Genomic DNA, 13,276 nt, shown 5'->3' with positions numbered 1-13,276 from the left:
ATAAACCCCCCCCCCCGGCTCATACCAGAAGTTTTCCAGAAAAAAATGGTTACAGGCTGGTAAGGTAACAAAAGAGTGCAGGGGATTCTACACATGCCTCTACCACTCCTTAAAATCGGACACCCTACTTACTACAAATCTTTCCAACACCTAACCTTTGGAGTACGCAGGCTCAGGCTTTCAGCATGATCCAGTTACGTAAGCTGGCATGTTTATGAATGAGCTTTTGGCAGTTAAGACAGACAAGTCTACAAATAAAAGAGGGGGTAGTGATTTATTCTGCCGAACGTCTTGCCAGAGTAAGCCACGTGCCCGTCAAACTTTTAGGACTGCCTTCCCGGTGTTTTCTCCTTTGAGCATTCCCATAAATGCTGCCGGCATATTTTCAAAGCCCTGGGTGACATGTTCTTGGCACTTAATTTCCCCCTGTACAAAACAAAAAATGGGTTTTAGATTTCGGTTTGTTTCTAAACGATCCATGAAAAAGTTTCCGCTTTAATTTACTGTATCGGGGTGGGGGCACTGAGCCAGGTCTATAATAATAATTATAATCATAATATTATTATTTATACCACATCCATCTGCCTGGGTTTCCCCAGCCACTCTGGGCAGCTCCCAACAGAACACTAAAAACAGAATAAAACGTCAAAAAAGTTTTTTAAAGTCAGATACTGTAGTTGTTTATTTCCTTAACATCTGAAGGGAGGGTGTTCCACAGGGTGGGCGCCACCACCGAGAAGGCCCTCTGCCTGGTTCCTCACTTCTCACAGGGAGGGAACCGCCAGAAGGCCCTCGAAGCTGGACCTCCGTGTCTGGGCAGAACGATGGGGGTGGAGATGCTCCTTCAGGTATACAAATGCCAAGGTGCCCCACTTTTCACCTGGGGTAGCAGACACTCCCAACCCTCGCTCTCAATCGGGGGGGGGGGGTCCTTATATCCCCAACTACTGTAGGCTCTTACCCTTCATGGCAGCCAAAAAAAATTCCTTCCTTCCTCCCCCACCCTACCCCCACCAAAAAGTTCTAACTCAGTCCGGTATGGGGAGCTAGCACCTTGGCTCTCATGGTGACCCCTGAATTTGGCTGAAGCCCAAGAGAACCCCCTCTTTGGGGTCAACCTGCCATGTTTTCCCAGTTTGCCTTTTAAGTTGTTGTACAGCAGGGGGCTTCCCACCATGGCCTCCGCTGTCCTCCTGGGACTCTTCACCACAGACTCAAGTACAAAAAAGCCCAACCACAAAGGAGGAGACAACTTTCAAAGCATTTGTTGTACTTTTTTGTCCCGTCAGAAAATCTTATTTCGGTGCCTTTGGGCCAAATGCTTCTGCTAAGGCCAAGGGATTTGAACATTGGGTAGGTGGCAAAATGTACTGTGTGGATCCCTCACAATGAATGCCCGCAATCATTCATTTTACATTTTTGTAAAAGGCTGCACTCAGTGGGTTGGGAGATTTGTAGGTCACGTGATCTGAAAGACAGCTCTTGTTACCTTGGCAAAATGGGATGTAGAAAAATAGAGGGAGGGGAATTAAGCCAATAAAACAGTGCCCTAGCCCCCAAATTTTAAATCCTGTCATCAGTGGCGAAGCTTCATGCTCCGCTACCGGGGATATGGCGTGCGGTGCGCATCCTGAAGGCATGGCACGCCGCCTGTAGGGGTGTGGCGCCTGGCACACGGGGGTGCGGGGCGTGTCCGGAGGGCCCGCCGCGATGGCACCCTACCAGAATAGTGCGAGGGACAGTCCGTTCCCTCCGCACTCTCGTTCCTGAGCCAGTGCCAGTCATTGGATTAGACCTTCCTAGCCACTCTGACATATGTAATTAAAATGCACGGACTTTCAAGAGTCAAAAGGTATAAAATTTCAAATGTTAGTACCTGTCTGTCCCTTTTAGCCAAGCCTCTCCCGCCCTGCAAAGAGGAGATTGTGCTCTCCCTCCCACTCTGCTCAAGATTCATGCCTTCTACTTTTACTTTTAATAGTTATGCCCCCAGTAACCCACATAGACGCCCAATAAGCAGTGGCTTGTAGGCATCAGCTAATGTAGCAATTGGGGCTGGGCGATATCTGGATTTCAACATTGTGATATATTCACCAGCTAAACATTGCAATAAACCGATCACGGGTTTTCCCCGCATCTTGAATTTTGCCGGCGCCTTCTCTGGCGATTCGCTGTCCCAATGGTTTTCAAAAATTACGAAACCGCTATCACAATAGGGACTTCATACCGGTTTTGGATGATGTATTGCCCAGCCTTAACACGCACCATGATATATTGCCAGGTCATAAATTATGAGACCAGTACCACGATATGGACCTGGATCAAGCTTCACCACTCGCAGGTCCAAGGGCAACACAGAACATCAGTCAACTTACCTCTGCAACCCATTTCAACAGTGCTGTCAGACCTTCCTCTTTCCTGTCTGCCCAGCGCTGGACGACAAACCCTTCCATGCACAGCTGGTTTAGGATCATAGTAAGTTGCACATAAGGTCCTGGAAGAGACACAAGAGGGAAAGGGTTAGTGGAATCTGCACGCTACAGCTTTAGCTTCATGTTAGAATCGCACAGTGGGACGGGACTTCGGGTGTCATTTATTCCAACCCCCCGAACTCGGCGCAGGGTGCAAATACTAGTCATGGCTCAGTGGCAGAGTTATCTTGAAGGGTCAATGCCTGGCGTCTCCAGCTGGACTGGCAATTTCCCCTGCCTGAAACTTCAGAGCCACAACCGGTCAGTGTTGACCAGGCATGTCAAACCTGCGGCCCTCCAGATGTTTTGGACTACAATTCCCATCTTCCCCAACCACTGGTCCTGCTAGCTAGGGATCATGGGAGTTGTAGGCCAAAACATCTGGAGGGCCGCAGGTTTGACATGCCTGGTGTTGACAATACTGAGCAAGACGGGCTAATAGCTTGACTTAGTGCAAGGAGTCTTCCTACATTCCTGTAGCCTTCATGTGAAGCTTCTATCACTGCCTAGGAGACCAAGGCAGTGTGTGAGCTAATTTCTCTTCAACAAAAGAAAAAGGAAATCAATTGCATTTTTCAATACAATCAAGCGTCTTCCACCCCAAATAAATATATCCCATCTTTTCGCAAATCCAATTGAGCAAAGAAATATTTCAGCTGCACATTTAATGCAGGCTTCTCCTAGCTGATAACTTGTTCCCGCCCCCTATTCTTCTTTCCCATCATAATCCAGAGGTGTTTCTGCACTAGGGGTTGGAGCTAGAATAGTTGTGCTTGGTCCCTTCTCACTTCTTGCTTTTTTCAACACCAAATTGCTTTCCTCTTCCGTTTTCCCAGTGCTTCCTCCTGTCTGCTGGAGGAAAAGTTGGGGAAAGGAACCTGTTGGAAGCAGGACGACAGGCAGCCAAGCGGCTGGATCCCCTCTTTCAGTCACCTTGGAACTGCCAAGAGGAAAAAACGCCATCTTTGAGGAAAGCCCAGTTAACCATTGTTCCGCAACTTTCCATTCCGGCAGAGATCACAGAGCTTTCATATAATCCTGTTGCATAGCTCCCCCTAACAGTCAAAATAAGCTCATAGTACTGTAGAACTGGTTTTTGGTTTTTTTAATAAATAAAAAACCCCACCAAAAACTGCCCTCTTCGCCAGTGTGGTGTGGTGTGGTTAAGAGCGGTAGACTCGTAATCTGGTGAATTGGGTTCGTGTCTCCGCTGCTCCACATGCAGCTGCTGGGTGACCTTGGGCTAGTCACACTTTCTCTGAAGTCTCTCAGCCCCACTCACCTCACAGAGTGTTTGTTGTGGGGGAGGAAGGGAAAGGAGAATGTTAGGCGCTTTGAGACTCCTTCGGGTAGTGATAAAGAGGGATATCAAATCCAAACTCTTCTTCTTCGTCATTCTTACCAACACCCCTGTGAGGTAGGCTACATTAAAGCACAGCCTCTTGCTTAATTCTGCCCAAACTGTACAGAGCCGTTTTTAACCGAGGTTTCCAGGCCCAATACTCTTTTTCATTACATCCCAACAGCTGAAAGGAATAACCATTGATGCCCATCACAAACCAGCAATTAGCAAATTTCGCTACCACTTCCAAGTGCTTTGCAAGAGGAAGGGTGAGCTGACTTGTAGCAACGGTCCCACTGACTTCTTCAGAAGACTAGGAGCGTTTGGAAACTGCAGTGGGTGGGTGGGTAGAGCCCAGTTAACTCAAGTCTCGCAAACTAGAAGCCCGAGTTTCAATTGCTCGACTGTGCTGCTACGATAAGGGGGAACGCTGACATTATTTTCGAAGCAGCAGCCAGTGGTTTCTAGCTCACTACGGACCTCTTGTGGTGTCGAACTATTCTGCTCCTCAAATATGTATTTCAGAAATGTTGCCCGCATGGCCTTATCAAGCTACACTGAATGCTACTACAGTACTGTATATGAAGGATCCTTGAAAAGATCCAGCAAACGTTATGGCCTTTGTTGTTGTTTGAGCAGGGGCTTCTGCCGTCTACACTCAGGTTGCTTCCACACCCTAACCGTTTAAAACAGAATTGCCATCAACTCACGTTTTAGGGCAAACCCAGGCAATGCCATTGAACCCTTGCATCCCATAGCTTTCTGTGTGTTGTCTTCTTGCAGAGCCCAACTCAAAAGTGATGGTTTTGACATATAAAGCCTTAAACAGCTCAGGACTGCAATACCTCAAGGACCGCCTCTTTCCATATGAACCTACCCGGACCCTGAGATCATCTTCCAAGGCCCTCCATTGTGTGCCATCTCCTCGGGAGATCTGGAGGGTGGCAACACGAGAACGGGGGCTTCTCTGCAGTGGCTCCCCGTCTGTGGAATGCTCTCCCCAGGGAAGTTTGCCCGGCACCTTCATTACACACCTTTAGGTGCCAGGCAAAAACGTTAATTTTGGTTGATCTGTTTGACATCCTATGCCCTTTTTAAAAAAAAGGGTGGGGGGTAATTGGGTTGTTGTTTTTATTTTTATTATGTATTTTGCGATTTTATATCTTGATTTTATTCTGTGAACCGCCTTGAGACCCCCCGGGTATAGGGCGGTATATTAAATAAATAAATAAATAAATAAATAAATAATAATAATAATAATAATAATAATAATAATAAGTTGGAAGGGACTGCAATGGTCATCTAGCCCCAACCTCCTGCAATGCAGGAATCATTTTGCCCAATGTGGGGCTCGAACCCACAACCTTAAGATTAAGAGCCCTGAGCTATTGAACTTTTAATTAAAATTTTCCATTGGCAGCTTCTGGCAGTTGTTTCCCCTGTTAAACATGGCCATGGAATTCCTGAAGAACAGCCCCATCAAATTGCAAAGTGTAACACATGTGTGAGCATTATAAACTTGTGCCTTTATCAGCCCCGTGACCCTTTCTCCCCAGAAGCTATAAAGCAGCAGACAAAATGAAAATACAAGTTTTACCTTTTTGGGGCACTGTATCATTGTACAAGGAGATGGCGCCACACACAGCAATTCTCCCAAATTTCTTCATCTGGCCCAGGGCAACAGTTGAAAACTCGCCTCCGACCTGTTCAGATAAAGACCGTCACAATGTGCCATGATGCTGCAATGCATTGAAACAAACACTATGGGATTTCTGCTACAATTCCCAGCACAAACTGTACATTTCCCAATATTCTTTGGGGGAAACACACTGAATGGGTGCAAGCATGCGTTACTAAATGCATGGTGTGCAAGCATGTGGATTTGACCACAGTCTCGTTCTCTTTTCTCTCTCCATTCAGGCAGGCTGGCCACTTTTAAATGTTTTCTTTCTGGTGCCATCTAGTGGTGCATGTTTGTAAGGAATTCAAAACGTTGTTTGACTAACAACAAGAACAACAACAACAACAACAACAACAAATTATTATTATTATTATTATTATTATTATTATTATTATTATTATTATTATTACCCTGCCCATCTGGCTGGGTTTCCCCAGCCACTCTGGATGGCTTCCAACAGAATATTAAAATACAATAGTCTAGTAAACATTAAAAGCCTCCCTAAACAGGGCTGCCTTCAGATGTCTTCTAAAAGTCTGGTAGTTGTTTTTCTCTTTGACATCTGATGGGAGGGCGTTCCACAGGGCGGGTGCCACTACCAAGAAGGCCCTCTGCCTGGTTCCCTGTAAAAGTTGGCTTCTTGCAGCGAGGGAACCGCCAGAAGGCCCTCGGCACTGGACCTCAGTGTCCGGGCAGAACAATGGGGTGGAGACGCTCCTTTAGCCAGGTCCTTGGAACGGTTGAAGGAGCTAGTTATGTTTATAGCCTGGACAAGGCTATAAACAATTCCCAAAGTTCGCTAGAAACAGGAACTGCTTGTTAAACCGTTTTAGTAACTGTACCTCTAGAGGTCTGGTAAAAACTCTCAGCGCCCTTTACAAATGACAGTATCCAGGATCCTTTGCAGGGAAGCCATGGCTGGTTAAATTGGCTCAATACTGCTTTGAGCGTATTCCGTGGATGGGCCCTCTGAAGTTTTCAAACCAAAAACATTTGCTGCAAGCAGTCTCTCTTATTTCCAGAAAATTGAGCAGGGGAGGAACCTGGCCCCTGCAGTTATGTGTTGGCAAGATCAAAGTGGCAAGTCAATGCAGGTGCTCAAATTATTCTGCGCAGGCTTGTCTTTGCAAGGCAGGCTTCTCTGATTCAGAATACAAATCTTAGCTCTGACACACTGCTCACAGGTGTGGAAGTGGGTGTGGCTCGCTCAGCACCTATACCGTGTGACAAGTATGATCTAGCGGAGATTCCTGGATTTCAGGGTGTTGGACTAGATGACCCTAGGCGATCCCTTTACAACTCTATGATTCATCGCATTGGGGCAGCTTCAGGCTGTTGTTGCTTGCCCAACACCAAAGTTGTTTATCAGCTCCTTTGCTACAGCAAAGACTGTGCACTGGCATAACCTTGCTCTAGCGAGATCAGACCAAAAGCTTTTGACAGCGTCCCACCCCAAAGAAGCACACGATACCAAAAAGCTTTCCTGGAGCCTGCAAGGTCCTAGAAGGCACAATTTTTAGGGGGGTTAACCAGGCGTCCCCATCCTGCCCTGCTTGTTTGTTAGGGGTCTCTGGGACCCAGAGCCTGGGCTTGCATCCACATCCCTGGCCCCCTTGCTAACGGATGCCCAGCCAGCACCAGGGGGACTCGAACGCCAAGGGCCGCACCGGCTGGCTGGGCTCATTCCTGTGCGAGTAGCTGGCACAGTGCAGCCCTGCTTGGCTCCAGCTGCCAAGGGCTGGGCCACGGGCTCCATAAACCCTCCATGCCCCACATGCCCACTTGGCGACATTGGCATCAACGGCTGAGGCAGTGGGTTCTGTTCACCCTCCACACCACACCCCAGTGTGCATGTGCACACGCCATAGGTGCCAGCAGATGGCGCAAACGTCTTCCACATTTCAAGACCGGCATCTGGAGTTGGCGTTCTGTTTGAACTTACGTTGTCAAAGTAGCAATCGTAGCCGTTGGGCGAAGCTTTCTTCAAGGCCTCTTCCAGAGACCCCACCGTCTTATAGTTGAAGGCTTCATCAAAGCCAAGTTCTTTGAGGAAGGCCACTTTCTTGTCCGAACCTGCACAGCCAACCACTTTGCAACCCTGCGAGATCAAGAGAATAAGTTATAGAACGCTTCCTCGTACTACTTGCACCGTTTCAAAACCCATGTGCTTTTCACGCCATTCAGAAAACCATCACAACGCTACACGCTCAAAAGGAAACCGGACCGACGGCTTGCTTCCTGCCATTTCTCATCCATGCTCCTCTTCGGAGCCCTGTAGCGTCCTTAATTCTCCTGAGTGTGCAAGCCGACGAGCCTATGCACGATTAAGAACTCTCTGTCTTCGTCACGGGCAAAGCATCAAGCAGGGAAGTTGTGACAACAACAAGCAAAAGGGCCAAAGGAGATTAACAAAAAACAAAGAATCTCAAGGCACCGGGACAGAAGCCAAAGCGCCAGCACTTTTGTCTCTTCAAGACAACCACGCCTGCAGAAAGAAAAACTCTCTCCTGCCATCAGAGCAAAGCGAACATTGCATGCCAATACACTTTTCCTGTAGCAGCTGGCATGGTGGGGCAGAGATGCCAAGCCACCAGCCCAACCCTGGGGCCACTGGGGTTTATCTGGATAGGACGGGCAGAGGACGCAAGGTGGCTGCAAGGTTGGGCAACCTGTAGATCAGGGTTCAGCAAGGTTTACCGGCCATGGGCCGAATCACTCCCATAGAGATTGTCCGTGGGCAACGCCAAAATTGCATCTGCGCATGCTCAGACGCCGAAAACCGTGCCTGAGCAGAAGCGATTTTCAGCATCTGGACATGCGCAGACATGATTTCCAGTATCTGCACGTGCACAGACGCAATTTCCAGCGCCGCTCAGTGAGCGAGTGGGGGGCTCACCGAGCGGGTGGCTCAGTTCAGGGGCGGCTCGTGGGCTGGTAAAACAGTCTTCGTGAGCTGCATCTGGCCCATGGGCCGCACGTTGGCGACCCCTGCTATAGATACTGTGGCAAAGGCAACCCAGGACTCCTGCTGGCATATCCACGCAGGCCTAACAGGAGCCGAGCACACATGACGCCAGCCAAAATCCATAGCTCCCCGCTGTTTCTTGAGAACTATTCTTGTTTTGGCGTGTTTCCCCTCCGATTTGAAAATACAGGCCGTGGTTAAGCTAAGGTTTGTACGTGTGAACGCCGTCATTGCGCACGTGCAGAAGGCAGCTTCACTGAATAGGTGGGGGGGAGGGTTTGCAGGCTCAGAGAAACCCGGCAATGCTCATCGTGTCACGACACCCTGTGCCTCCTCTCTGGCGTCTGCCCCAAAGGAAAAATGCGACTGGAAACGCAGTGCAGGTAAACAACGTCACTAAGATGCTAACATGTACCTAAACCCACAACTCTGCCCCATCATACCAGCCAATATTGCACCTTTCTTGAAGAATACGCACACAGAGAAGAAGAAGAAGAAGAAGAAGAAGAAGAAGAAGAAGAAGAAGAAGAAGAAGAAGAAGAAGAAGAAGAAGAAGAAGAAGAAGAAGAAGAAGAGGAAGAAGAGTAGTAGTAGTTTGGATTTGATATCTCGCTTTATCACTACCCGAAGGAGTCTCAAGATGGCTAACATTCTCCTTTCCCTTCCTCCCCCACAACAAACACTCTGTCTGTGAGGTGAGTGGGGCTGAGAGACTTCAGAGAAGTGTGACTAGCCCAAGGTCACCCAGCAGCTGCAAGTGGAGGAGCGGAGACACAAACCCGGTTCACCAGATTACGAGTCTACCGCTCTTAACCACTACACCACACTGGCTCCCAACTCAACGCCACTGTCAAACTGGCCTAACAAAGGGTAGCCCTCCCCCAATTTCCACCTGGATTCCATGTCTGGATTCTGAATAATTCACAGAGTGATTATTAAAGGGGAAAATGCCTTTCAAAAAGGTTTTACCTTGCAAGTAAGGAACGTGCACACACCTTTTTTTAAGGGTTAGGGTGGATAGATCACAGGAGTTCTGTCCTACTTTCTCTGTCGCACAAACATCACATCACATTACACACATTGCTTTTTTTAAAAAAAAAAATTATCAAGTCTCTAAAGATAGTCAGTAACACTTATCATACAGCAGGGCGGCCATACGTCCAGAATTTCCTGGACACATTTGGGATTTGTCTGTCGAAAATAGTGTTGGTTAAAATGTCCAGGAAAACCCAAATGTAAGGCAGCACACGTTGGAAGTTTTGATGGGGAGGGGGGCGGAGATTTTTTGGGGGGGAGGGAGCTCAACAATAATTTTGAAATGTGGCAACCTTTGAAATATGGCAGACTTTATTTCTTCCTGACTTCCCACCCCTTCCTCCAAGTCCCCCCCCCCGTCTGTTCTGCTCTGGGCCCATAATACCAACATGTCCTTCCACGGCCGCTTACCTTTATTTTTGCAATCTGCCCGGCCACACTCCCCACAGCCCCAGCTGCAGCGTTGATCAGGACAGTATCTCCTGGTTTCGTTCGGCAGATCTCAAGCAGCCCAAAGTAGGCAGTGAGCCTGGGAGGGGCAGAGGGGACGGAGGGAGAAAAGGTTAGCTTGTCAAGGATGCTGAAGAGAGCATGGCATCCTTCTCACGCCAAACCTCCCCGAGCTGCTTTGCAAGGCTGGTGCTGCTCTGGCATCAGGGGCAAGGATTGGCCTGGCATGCAGTGGGCTCTGCTTGACTTCTCCACCCCCAGTGCACACGGACGCCCCGGGTGCCATTAAAAAGTTCTGCCGCTAGGAGGAAGAAGAGCAGCTGGGCATGGAGGCCGAGCTGCCATGCAGCACCTGGTCAAGGTAAAGGGCCCCTGGACGGTTAAGTCCAGTCAAAGGCGACTATGGGGTTGTGGCACTCTTCTCGCTTTCAGGCCGAGGGAGCCAGTGTTTGTCCAAAGGCAGCTTTCCAGGTCATGTGGCCAGCGGCGGTTCTGGCACAACGGGACACTGACAGAAGCCAGAGTGCACGGAAAGGCAGTTTACCTTCCTGCCGCAGTGGTACCTATTTATCTACTTGCACTGGCATGGTAGGTAGGCAGGAGCCGGGACAGAGCAATGGGAGCTGGGATTAGAACCGCCGACCTACCGATCGCCAAGCACAAGGGGTTCAGTGGTTTAGGCCACGGCGCCACCCACAGCACCTGGATGTCACATGTGATATCTGCCCCCCCCCCCAAGTCAGTGCACCTGCAACCAAGTCATGGTCTGGCCTCTACTTTTCAATGGCTCAGACTCATAGCTGCCAAGTTATCCCTTTTTTTAAGGGATTTTCCCTTATGCTGAATAGGCTTCCTCGCGAGAAAAGGGAAAACTTGGCAGCTATGCTCCGACTGTTCCAGCTGTTGACCTCCCTGCCTTCTGGCCTTCGAATACCATTGGGCACCAGCTACCGCTGCCCCCCATCTAAGGGTTCTTTGAAGGCCTCCCCCCAAACAGAGACAGTGCCCCTGGGAGAGGCATTCTGCCTACGCCCAGGTTTTTTGTTTGCAGGGGAGAAGGTGCCAGCAGAAGTAGCTGAGTAATTTTTTTAAAAAATAAATAAATGATGGTGGACATTACGGGGGGCAGGTTTGGGTGGTGGGGGCAGAACCTCAGTTAATGGACTACTTTAAATGTTTTTCAATGGCTTTTGTGGATCTGGAGGAGGAGGAGGAGGAGGAGGAGGAGGAGGAGGAGGAGGAGGAGGAGGAGGAGGAGGAGGAGGAGGAGGAGAAGAAGAAGAAGAAGAAGAAGAAGAAGAAGAAGAAGAAGAAGAAGAAGAAGAAGAAGAAGAAGAAGAAGAAGAAGAAGAAGAAGAAGAAGAAGAAGAAGAAGAAGAAGAAAAGAGTTTGGATTTGATATCCCGCTTTATCACTACCCGAAGGAGTCTCAACGCGGCTAACATTCTCCTTTCCCTTCCTCCCCCACAACAAACACTCTGTGAGGTGAGTGGGGCTGAGAGACTTCAGAGGAGTGTGACTAGCCCAAGGTCACCCAGCAGCTGCATGTGGAGGAGCGGAGGCGCGAACCCGGTTCCCCAGATTACAAGTCTACGGCTCTTAACCAGTACACCACACTGGCTCTCTGCCCCCCGCCCCCCACTATGCAACCACGCCTATGCTCTCTCACATTTGGCACAAGCGCCACGATGCAGTGGTGCGCAAAAGTGAGTGGAAGCCGCGCAATTGAAGCTCACCCCCAAAGCCTCGGGGCCACTTCTAAGGTCACTCACCCGGGCATGCCAATAGCTCCGAGAGCCAGAGATCGGGGCAGCTTTTCCGGCCAGCCAGGCAGCATGAGCGTCAGCCCTTTGCTCGTGGAGATGAAGTGAGTTGTCCAGCCTGAATTCGCTATGACGAAGGACCCCACAGGGTAGGTGGGGCACTTGCTTTCCAGAACCCTAGATATATTTTAAAAAGCACACCTGAGTCAGCAAAACTGTTCTGCGTACAGCAAAGTCAAAGCAGGTTTTGTCATTTATTTCTAAACAGGTATCAAGCACTGCAACGATAGACTGTGCAGAGAGAGGTACCAGAGAGGATTTATTTATTTTTGCATAGAATCAGCAACATGCTTGCCAAAGATGGGACATTGATAAAGGTCCCCCATCTGCTCTACAGACTTAATGCAGTGATGTACCATAGTAACAGATTCTGCCAAAGAATTGTGGGAACTGTAGTTACCGTATTTTTCGCTCCATAAGACACACTTTTTTCCTCCTGAGAAGCAAGAGGAAATGTCCGTGCGTCTTATGGAGTGAGTGCGTGGTCCCTGGAGCCGAATTGCCCAGGGGCGAAAAGCAGATCGTGCTTTTATTTTTTATTTTTTAAGAAACAGCTAAAGGCTAACAAGAGGGAAAGAGAGTGTTGAAAGGAACCTGCTCAGCAGCTGATTGCAAGAGATCAGGGAGGGAGATAAGGGAGCTATCTCCCGTCCCGCCCCGCCCCCTTGCCCAGGCCTCCGTTGTTGTCTGCAGAGAGAGGCTGTTTGTTTCCCCAGCGATATGTGACTGGCTGATTAGATTATCTGTCTGGAAACTGTAGAAATGGGTCCCTTTCCTTTCCTAGAGAAGCTGCAGAACTGTGAGTTGAACCCCATAAAAACAGGATTTCCCCCCCTTTGCAAGGTAAGCTCAACAACTTTGAGCTGATCCTCAAAAATGGAGCTTCCCCCTTTGCAAAAAAGATGCACAACTGTGAGCTGATCCTCCCAAAAACGGGGCTTTTCCCATTTGCAAAAAAAGCTGCACAACTTTGAGCTGATCCTCAAAAAATGAAGCTTTCCCCCTTTGCAAAAGAAGCTTCCTCAAATATTTAATGGGGGGGGGGGCAAAGGCACCTAGGCCTCTAGAAGTTGGCTGCTATGCTTAGGACAATTCAAGAAAGCAAAATATTTTTTTTTCTTGTTTCCCTCCTACGGTAGGGAAACTACCATACGGTAGTTAAGAATGCTGAGGATTATTAGCTGAGAGTTCTTCCCTCCACAGAGCTAGAATTCCCAGAGAGGTTTAACCATCACTTCCTCTTCCCAAAATTCTTCAGGGAAAATCACATACAATACAGACAGGTCTCCTGACACTCCGGTAATTGGCTGCAGCTCAGCAGGAGAGCAGATGTCTTGGTTGCCCTAGGCCCAGGTTCAACTCCTCCCATTTCCAGCTAGGATTGAGAAAGGCAGGGCTGTCTGAAGCTCTGGGGAGCTGCCACTACTGGGTGTGGACTGTACTCAGACACCAGAATCATTCGTTTAAGGCAGGAAGCTGCCAACGTTTCTAATCACCACAAATCTACTA

General features: G+C 48.8%; 1 protein-coding gene across 3 annotated transcripts in view; it reads right to left on the bottom strand.

Annotated features, from left to right (window-relative positions):
• Nucleotides 1–255: 255 nt before the first annotated feature.
• The window catches only part of PTGR1 (prostaglandin reductase 1), a 28,952-nt gene continuing 15,931 nt past the window's right edge, over nucleotides 256–13,276 (bottom strand). For all 3 annotated transcript variants that reach the window (XM_035140791.2, XM_035140792.2, XM_035140794.2), the window contains exons 5-10: nucleotides 11,717–11,884; nucleotides 9,906–10,023; nucleotides 7,437–7,592; nucleotides 5,411–5,516; nucleotides 2,376–2,494; nucleotides 256–426 (exon numbers count right to left, since the gene is read on the bottom strand). In XM_035140791.2, coding sequence (XP_034996682.2) covers nucleotides 316–426; nucleotides 2,376–2,494; nucleotides 5,411–5,516; nucleotides 7,437–7,592; nucleotides 9,906–10,023; nucleotides 11,717–11,884 — 778 coding nt within the window. In that variant the 3' untranslated portion in view covers nucleotides 256–315. The remainder of the gene's footprint in view (nucleotides 427–2,375; nucleotides 2,495–5,410; nucleotides 5,517–7,436; nucleotides 7,593–9,905; nucleotides 10,024–11,716; nucleotides 11,885–13,276) is intronic.

This window comes from Zootoca vivipara, chromosome 16, assembly GCF_963506605.1.
Source record: "Zootoca vivipara chromosome 16, rZooViv1.1, whole genome shotgun sequence".
Lineage (NCBI taxonomy): Eukaryota > Metazoa > Chordata > Lepidosauria > Squamata > Lacertidae > Zootoca > Zootoca vivipara.
The sequence above is the reverse complement of the archived record's forward strand: the minus strand, read 5'-3'. Positions and strand labels throughout refer to the sequence as shown.